This window comes from Octodon degus, unplaced genomic scaffold (assembly GCF_000260255.1).
Source record: "Octodon degus isolate 3935 unplaced genomic scaffold, OctDeg1.0 scaffold00035, whole genome shotgun sequence".
Classification (NCBI taxonomy): domain Eukaryota; kingdom Metazoa; phylum Chordata; class Mammalia; order Rodentia; family Octodontidae; genus Octodon; species Octodon degus.
This window is the reverse complement of record NW_004524611.1, coordinates 13,457,413-13,466,479: the sequence shown is the minus strand read 5'-3', so window position 1 is coordinate 13,466,479 and position 9,067 is coordinate 13,457,413. Positions and strand designations below refer to the sequence as shown.

Genomic DNA, 9,067 nt, shown 5'->3' with positions numbered 1-9,067 from the left:
TATATATTTTTTTTTTTTTTAAACTTGGGGACACTATAAACAGAGAATTTCTACAAGTTAGATGAAAAAGACTACTTGACCAAACAGAAGAATGGACAAATGACTTAAACAGGCACTTCCTAACAAAGGTAATGCAAAAGATCACTGTAAGGGCCCCGGTAGACAGCTCAGTGGACTAAAGCGCCTGATTAGGCAGAACGCAGTAGTTGGGGTTCAATTCCCAGCGTGCCATGCTGGCCCCACCCCCAGGGCACACTGAGCCAGGGACTGAGACTGGGTGTGGTAGTGCACCTGTAATCCCAGTGCTTGGGAGGCTGATCACAAGAGAATCACTATGAGACCAATCTATGTAGTAAGACCCTGTAGACCCTGTACTAATTAAAAAAAAAAAAGACATCACTGACCATGTACTCAACCTTACTAGCAATGACATAGGAAGCTATCAAATGAAAACCATAAGGAACTACCTTTATGCCTAAGTCTAACAGTGCCATGAGCTGATGAGGATTTGGAGCAATGAAGAACTCTCATATTTCTGGTAGGAACATAAATGTGTATGATCACTCTGGAAAAGAGATCAGCATTAGAGAAACAGGTGCAAGTACACATACCCTAAGGCCCAGCAATCCTACTCCTAGGAACACATTCCTGGGAAAATGTTCAACATACTGACCTGGATACTGAACAAAAAATGTTTGTAGGGTCACTGCTCCCCTCACCCCAAAGCAAGACCAAGCCAAGTGTCCATCTACAGGAGAATCAAAAAAAATGACTACAGTCAGATAATGACACACTGCACTGCGCTGAAAAAGTGCAGGGAGCACATTTTCGAGCCTGCTTAATTCTCTGCTTTCCAGAATTACAATTCTCATTAGCTCCAGATGCCATTTTGTCTTAAAAATAAAAACAAAAATAAAATACGGAAGCATGATAGCACATGCTTGTAATCCTGGCTACTTGGAGAGGCTGAGGCTGGAGGATCACTAGGCAACTTATTGAGATCCTGTCTCCAAAAAGAATGTGCCTGGGATCATCCCTAATACAGCAAAATAAAAGTAAAGAAAAAGACCCCAGGGTACAGCAAAAAAACAGAAACAAAACAAAAAACCCCAAAAAACATAGGCCTGTAATATGGCTCAGCAGCATAAGCACCTGCACAAGGTCTAAGTTCAATCCTCAGTACCACAAAAAAAAAAACAAACAAAAACTTGGAAGTAACTAGTTTACTGGGGAGGTGGAGGCAGGAAGAGGGCTTAGCCCAAGAGTTCAGGGCCAGTCTGGGCAAAATAAGGAAAGGAAGGGAAGTGGAAAGGAAGAAAATAAATAAATAGCTTAAAAGATAACATGAATTTTTATAAACATAATGCTGGGCCAGGAACATAGTTCAGTGGCACAAAATGCCTGCCTGGCAAGTGCCCAAGTTCAATTTCTGATACCAAGAAAAGACAACAAAAAACAAACATGATAATGCTAGGCCAAAAATATATATGCTGCTTATATAAAGTTAAAAATGTTTTCAGGAGGACTGTAGTGTGTTGGAGGAAGCCTGGGCTAGATAGTGAACTCAAGGCCAACCTGAACTATACAGCAAGACCCCATCTCAGGGTTGGGGAGATAGCTCAGTAGAATAAGTTCTTGCCTGGCAAGCGCAGGGTCCTGAGTTCAATCCCCAGTAACACCAAAAAGAAAAGGAAAAAAAAAAAAAAAAAAAGAAAGACCTTGTCTCAAGAAAAACAAGTTTAAAATGTCTATTAAGTGACCGGAGAAGAGGTAAGAAAAGCAGAGACAGTAACTACCTCTAAAAGGAAGGGAAAAGCCTGTCCGAAAGAGTGACACAGAGGTGTATGGACAGTTGGCAATTTGTTGTTGTTGTTGTTGTTTTTGGAAGCAAGGTTTCACTATGTAGCCCAGGCCAGCCCTACACTCGCTTATGTAACCCAGGCTGTCCCCAAACTCAGCCCTCCAAGTACTGAGATCACAGATGTGAGACCTTGCCTCAAAAATGGTCTGTACTAGCAGAGGTGCAGCTCAGAAGTAAAGCACTGGCCTAGCACATGTGAGGCTGTGGGCTCAGGGAACACTGCTGCGTTCCAAAACGCTACACTGACAAACGCCAGGAAGGAAACAGGGCTGGGCTGTCACTTTTCGAGCCCTGGGAAAGCAGAATGGACTAAGTGAAGGCAACAAGGGGACAACATAAAGAGGCCTCAAATGGAACAATAACAGAGGACACCCTCAAGTATTTTCAAAACAAATCTGGAGAAATAAATCTCTATTATTAAGAGGTCATCAAAAAGAGAGAGACAGAGACAGGGAAAGAGGGAACAATACCTTTTTGTTGTCTGGATTTTCTTCCACACTTACCTCCTTGCTGTCTGTCACAGGAACCCACTTAAATATCCTAAGGGATGTGTCACCCACAGTCACCCATTTTTTTTCCCTAAAAGAAAGGCAATTCTTAGAATATAACCAAAATAAATTTCATGTTCATTAATTTGTGTTCTTCTATTTCTCAGCAGATCATTCCTTCAATTCCAGTGTTGTAAGATTATACCTGAAGTGTTGCTGGGAACAGCAAATAATCAAATTGTGAACCAGGCGTGGTGGTGCATGCCTGCAATCTCAGCACTCGGGAGGTAAACACAGAATGACTTGAGCTCTAGACCAGCCTGAGAGCTACAAAAGTGAGCACAGGGCCAACCTGAACTTCGTAGTGAGATCCTGTCTCAGAAAAAAAGGGTTCAGGTCCCTCATGGATGGGTTATTTATTATTTACTGTCTTTTTGAGACAGGGTCTTGCTATGCAGTTCAGGTTGGCCTTGAGCTCACCATGTAGCCCAGGCTGGTCTCGAACTGTTTTAGCCTCTTGACTGCTGGGATTATATGCATGCGCCACTATGCCCAGCATTCCTCCTGGGTAATTTAGAGAGACCTTGTTTTAGAATAAAAATAAAAGTGGTAGAATACTCCTAGTTTGAGCCCCAGTATCACACACACAAAATATCTCACAATTTGATAAAGAAAAGCACACAAGGGCTGGTGAGATGGCTCAGTGGTCTAAAGCACCTACTTAGAACAAGCTTAGCAAAGCACAGGAACCGCGGTTCAATCCCCCAGCACCACATGCCAGCCAGCCCCGCCCCCTGGTGGGCTGAGCTGGCCACACACACACATACACACACACAAATAAATAAATAAAAATAAAATAAAATAACCTTAAAAAAAAAAAAAGAAAGAAAAGCACACAAAGTAACTCAAGTGAAAAAGAACGTTTGAACTGAGCTTGGTGGCACACTACTGTAGTTCCAGTTTCTTGGGAGGCTGAGGATCACTTAGGCCCCCGCCTGGGCATTCAGAAAGACTGTCTTAAAATGGAATGACAAAGGCTGTGGAGCTAGCTCAGTGTTAGAGCACCTGCCTCGCCTGGAGTTCACTTCCCAGCACTGCAGAAAAAAAATAAATAAATGTATTGTTTAACCCCATCTCCAAAATAACCTCAAACTGCCTTCCAGCTTTAGCAGCCACAATTTTATTTATTTATTATTATTATCATTATTATTATTATTTTTGTAGACAAGGTCTTGCTATGCAGTTAGGGCTGGCCTGTGCTCACTTTTTGAACTTTCAAGTTGCCCAAAGTGCTGGGATTATATGGGAGTGCCACTGTGCCCAGTGTGAGTTCCACACTTCTAAAAGTATACTGCACAGTCCGTAAAGCCCACCTACAATCCCAGCACTCGGGAGATGAGGCAGGAGGATTGCCACAAGTTTGAGGCCAGCACAGGCTACATAGGAAGACCTTGTCTCAAAATAAACAAACCAGAAATGTAAGTAAATAAGAGTATACAGCATGAAGGAGTTCTGACTCTTACTCAGCATCTTCTCTTTAGGGAAGCTGCGGGACGAGCTCCATGAGCTCCAGGCCAGCCTGAACTACATAGTGAGAGCCTTTCTCAAAACAACAAAAACAAATTACAAAATAAAAATTCATTTGAGGCAGGTTCTTGCTAAACTGCCCCAGCTGGCACTATACACCACTTTTGATTCTCTTGCTTCAGCTGCCCAAGTAGCTATGATGAACATATTAACAAGGGGGCTATAATTTATGTCTTGCAGCTAGGAAGCTTGCATGTGCATAACTTGTTTCATTAGGCTGCTTTTTATTAATTTCATAAGTAAAAAGACTGACAGAAGTGATCAGATCTGTTTGTATCACCAGTAGTGGTACAAGCAGCCAATGAGACCCTCATACATATACCACTGATGGTTCAAACCAGCAGGAACGTGTTCAGGGTGTGCCCCCACTATACCTGCTAAGATCTTTTTCAATTAAATAAAAATTTACTTAAGCACCTGCCTGGCAAGCACAAGGTCCTGAGTTCGATCCCTGGTACAAACTAAAAAGAAAAAGAAGTCTATGGTTGGGTGTGATGGTGCATGCCTATAATCCTACAATTTGGGAAGCTAAAGGAGGATTGATATGAGTTTGAAGCCACCTTGGACTATACAACAAATTCAAGTCCAGGCTGAATTACATAGCAAGACTGTCACACACACACACACACAAAAGCAAAACAAAGAAATTGATACAGGGCTGGGCACAGGGGCACACACCTGTACTCCAGGTGCTCAGGAGATTGAGACAGGAAGACTGCAAGTTCTAGGCTAGACTGGGTAGTTTAGTAGGACTCTATCTCAAAATAAAAATAAAGTTGGGCATGTTAATCCATCTGTCAGGAGGTTGAGGCAGAAGGATTACTGTAAATTCAAGGCCAGCTTGGGTTACACAGTGAATTTCAGGCTAGCCTGAACAACATAGCTAAATCTTCCCTTAAAAATAAAACAAAATATCCAAATAAAAAAATAAAAGGGATGATAGGCTGGCCAGATAGTTCAGCGGACTAAAGCACCTGTTTAGGCAGAGGGCACCAGCCAGTTGGGGACACTTGAGCTCTGGCATGCTGTGCTGGCACTGCCCCCAGGGCACGCTGAGACCACAAGTGAAACTGGGAGGGCCTGGTGGTGCATGCTTATAATCCCAGCGTTTAGGAGGCTGAAAACAGGAGAATCACTACAAGTCCAATCTATATAGTGAGAGTCTCTAGACCCTGTACCAGATACATTAAAAAAAATAAAAGAGATGGGAATACATAGCTCTGTGGTAGAGTACCCCTGGGTTCAATCCATAATGCTGGGGGGGGGGAGGCAATGATAATGACGATTTTAAGAAATAGTCTTTTAATTTCTCTAAGCCGATCTTAGTGAGTATGCCTCTTCATCTTCCATCTGAAGGATCCTCCAAAGGATTAAACTATCACAAGAAACACGTGCTGCAGGAGGGAAAGTAACAGCCTTGGAAATGCTCGGTTGTTTAAAGCACCGCTTGGGCAAAAGACTACGTATCGAGAAGGAAATTATTTCTGAAGAAATTTTCAAATTCATCACACACACACACACACACACACACACACACACACACACACGCGCAAAACAAATAAACTGATACGGAGCCCGGCACAGTGACACACATCTGCTCAGGAGATTGAGACAGGAAGACTGCAAGTTCTAGGCTAGACTGGGCGAGAGAAATTTTCAAATTCAAAGCATCATAGAAATTTTTGTTTCTCACTGTCACAACAAGGCAGAAAACTGCAGTAATTAGCAAGCATATGTACAAAGGCACAAGGAGGGAGGGATATCTTGCCTAAAATCTCTATTTTCTGAGACACAATCTCACATTATACTTCAAGCTGGCGTTAAACTCACAGTGATCTTTCTGCCTTAGCCTCCCACATTCTGGGATTACAGGCATGCACCCCCCCCCCAGCTTTTCTCTAAATCACTTTAAATCCTGACAATTCTAGAACTGATTAATTTCACTGTTCCGAACTGGCACACTGTGTTTGTTTGTTTATGGACAGATTGTTACTACACAACCCAGACTGACCTCAAATTCACAAACTTCTTGCCTCTACCTCCCAAGTGCTGGGATTACAGGTGTGCAGCACCATGCTTGGCCATTTTTTAAATTTCATAAAGAATTTCCTTGGGCTGGGGAGATGGCTCGGTGGAATAAGCGCTTGCCTGGCAAGTGTAAAGGCCTGAGTTCAATCCCTGGTTCCCCCCACCAAAAAAAAAGAATTTCCTTTATCAGCATGATCAGGTATAGACAACAGAATCCTCACCAGCTAGTTTAAACAAGAAAGGATTTGCTAAAAGTGCACCAACATACTGAAAGGACTAGAAGTATAATCTGTGAGATTCCAGCAACAATTCAAGTCACACTACAGAACTAGAACAACAAAGGAGGCTGGCTGCCCCCCTCCTGTGCCAGCTCTGGCCTGCTTGTTTCTCTTATCTTCACTAGACCCTGAGTTACCCACTGCTGCGACAGCCGAAGCTACTGCCACCTCTAGTACACTCCTTGCTACTCCTCCAGTTCCAACCAAGTGGATGCCCTGAGAAACTGTAATGTAACAGAAAGAATGAGCTAAAGACTCAGGAAACTGGAACTATTCCCTGACCAGAGCTCTTCATTTCTTCAGTCAACAAAAATTTAATAGACAAAAGTTCCTGCCTGGCTCCAGGAATGCAAGGAATCCTATGCTAGACCCCAGGTGTCTCTCCCCACCTGGAGCCTGCATTCCAGCAGGAAACAGCAAACCACTCCAGCACTAATTACTCAATCACTAGGTTTAACTATTTCTTTCCCCTTTCCTTTTTTCCCCCAAGACATGGGGTCTCTCACCTAGACTGACCTGAAGCCCCTGCGTTCATGAAATCCTTCTGCCTCAGCCTCCCAGGTAGCTGGTATCACAAGCATGTGTCACCCAGCTGAATTATCAGTTTGTACATTAAATGTCAAACACAGATCATGTTGCAGCTCAATCTAATACAGCTGTGGATAGTTCTGCGAAAGGGACCTGATGTGGATTGGGAATCTCAAAAAGGTAACCTTTGGGAGGCAAGTCTGCAGCTAAGCTGTACGTTAACTAGGTAAAGAGGGGACACAGGATGTGAGGCACCTTCTCAGAACAGCAGCATGCCTGTAGCATCCTGGGAAAGAGCCAGACAGGAAGGAATTTCTTTGTTATCTGAAAAACAAAAACGCACCAAAGCAGAATCATCTCTTTGGAAGCAGAGGTGTGCTATGTTGTGTGTTTATATCTTACTGTATTTTGCGAGCAAGTGAGCGTGCGTGCGTGCATGCATGTGTGTTCTATCACGCTTCACCCTTGGGAGACATTTTCTTTTGGTGCCCTGGGAGCCATCACTTAGCTCGTTAAAAGGTAATGTACCATTCACTGAAGAAGCAGATTGGTACTTGGAAAAGATTAAAAAAAAAAAAAAATCACGCAGTACAACCTGAGCAGAATGGGGAATGGGCAAGAGAAGAGGCAGAGGGAGAGGGCTGATCACAGGGAGGGAAGAGGAAGACAGCTAGCGTCAAGTGAGAGACGCCACTCCTCCGGCGCAAGCTGCCGGGGCACAGATGACAAGATGGTATGTTGACGTTTAGGTTTCACCAAAATCCAGGAGGATACCAAGGAAGGGGGAAACCTAATCTATTTAACTATTCCCTGAATCTCAAGTATACATGAGGACCTTGAATATAGCCAGAAAAAATTTCCCTCTTGGAGAGAAGTGGACAATAAAGTGCTCAGTACTGCTGTCCGGTGAGGGCTGAGAGAGGGAAGAGTGGGAGAGGTGAGCAGTTCCTGGAGAAAGTTAACACCTACCTAAACTAATCAGCTGGAGAAAAAGGCTCAGGAGATGGGCTGGGAAAGTTTAATGAGATGAAGGCATCAGAGATCCTGACACAAAACAGGGAAGGATGGGGATGTAGCTCAAAAAACGGAGGCCTGGGGATGTACTTCAGGGACAAAGCCCCGAGTACAATCTTCAGCACCGCAAAACAAGAACAAAAATAGTCGCTCCAGTGCGTCTTCAGTGAACATTAGATACCTTTTAACGACTTAAGTGATGGCTTCCAGGACACCAAAAGAAAATGTCTCCCAAGGACGTAGCGTGACAGAACACGGTATTCGAGGAAGGAGCGAGATTTCCATTCCGACGATCACATTCGCTCCTGTGACAGTTACGATTATCCAAGAAACTTCTCTCTAAACTTAAACGACTTAATACATGGGGCGCTCTCGGTGTGGCAGACCGAGACCACTTCACAATGACTCACCACCATCAGTGGTCAGTTTGGAAACTGAGACTAGGATGCGACACGGGTGGGTGAGTCCCACAATCAGGTGCGCCACACCAGGATCAGCCAGCTGAGCGAGACAGGAAGCCGGAAGCCCGCGGGGGCGACAGGTGGGCGGGCCCGCGAGCCGGGCGGGCCGCTGATTGGCTACGGCTGGCGCGCCCTCTAACCTCACGCCGACTCCGGCGCACACTCCTCCTTCTCCTGCGCCCCCCTCCCCCAGCGCCGGCCGCTCGGCTCCCACCCCTGCCAGTGCAGCTCTCCTCGGGGCCTGAGCCCTTAGCCGCCCAGGAGGCACCCTCAGTTCCCGCCCCTCACCATTTCCGCACTTTCTCGATGGCCGCCATCACCTTCTTGATGTCATCTTTGGCCCGACTGCGGGTCTCGGCCCGGACGGAGCGGCCCGACATGGCGGCGGCGGCCGGGACACTGGTCCCAAGAGCGGAGAATCGCGCGCCTCACGCGCCGCCGCCGGAGCGTCACGGCGGCCGTCGCCCCCTCCGTGCGCGCGTGCGCGAGGGAGCGCGCGCACCCGCCCGCCCCTTGGGGCTCGAGGCCTCAGCGCGCCTGCGCGTCCCGCCCCGGGCGTTCCCTAGGTTTCTTGCCTGGCAGGGGTGCGCGGGGAACCAGACGCACGGGCTGTGCACAGGGCAAGGTGCGAAGCGCCGCTGGTGGGCGCGGTCCTCAGGCTTTCCCAAGAGATATCGAGATCACCACCAACTTGCTGTTGCTGCTTCAATGAATATTTTATGCAGTTGACCACGATGGAATTGAAGTTGTGCATCATCCTAACCCAGCACCTCAAATAAAAAGATTGCTCCAACTACAGGAATTTCACACCTGGCTTCCGCA

At 45.8% G+C, this 9,067-nt stretch overlaps 1 protein-coding gene across 1 annotated transcript in view; it reads right to left on the bottom strand.

Moving 5' to 3' along the window:
• Bcl7b (BCL tumor suppressor 7B) overlaps positions 1 to 8,728 on the bottom strand; it is a 20,942-nt gene extending 12,214 nt beyond the window's left edge. The window contains exons 1-2 of the mRNA XM_004630433.2: positions 8,534 to 8,728; positions 2,365 to 2,440 (exon numbers count right to left, since the gene is read on the bottom strand). Coding sequence (XP_004630490.1) covers positions 2,365 to 2,440; positions 8,534 to 8,625 — 168 coding nt within the window. The 5' untranslated portion in view covers positions 8,626 to 8,728. The remainder of the gene's footprint in view (positions 1 to 2,364; positions 2,441 to 8,533) is intronic.
• Positions 8,729 to 9,067: the final 339 nt, after the last annotated feature.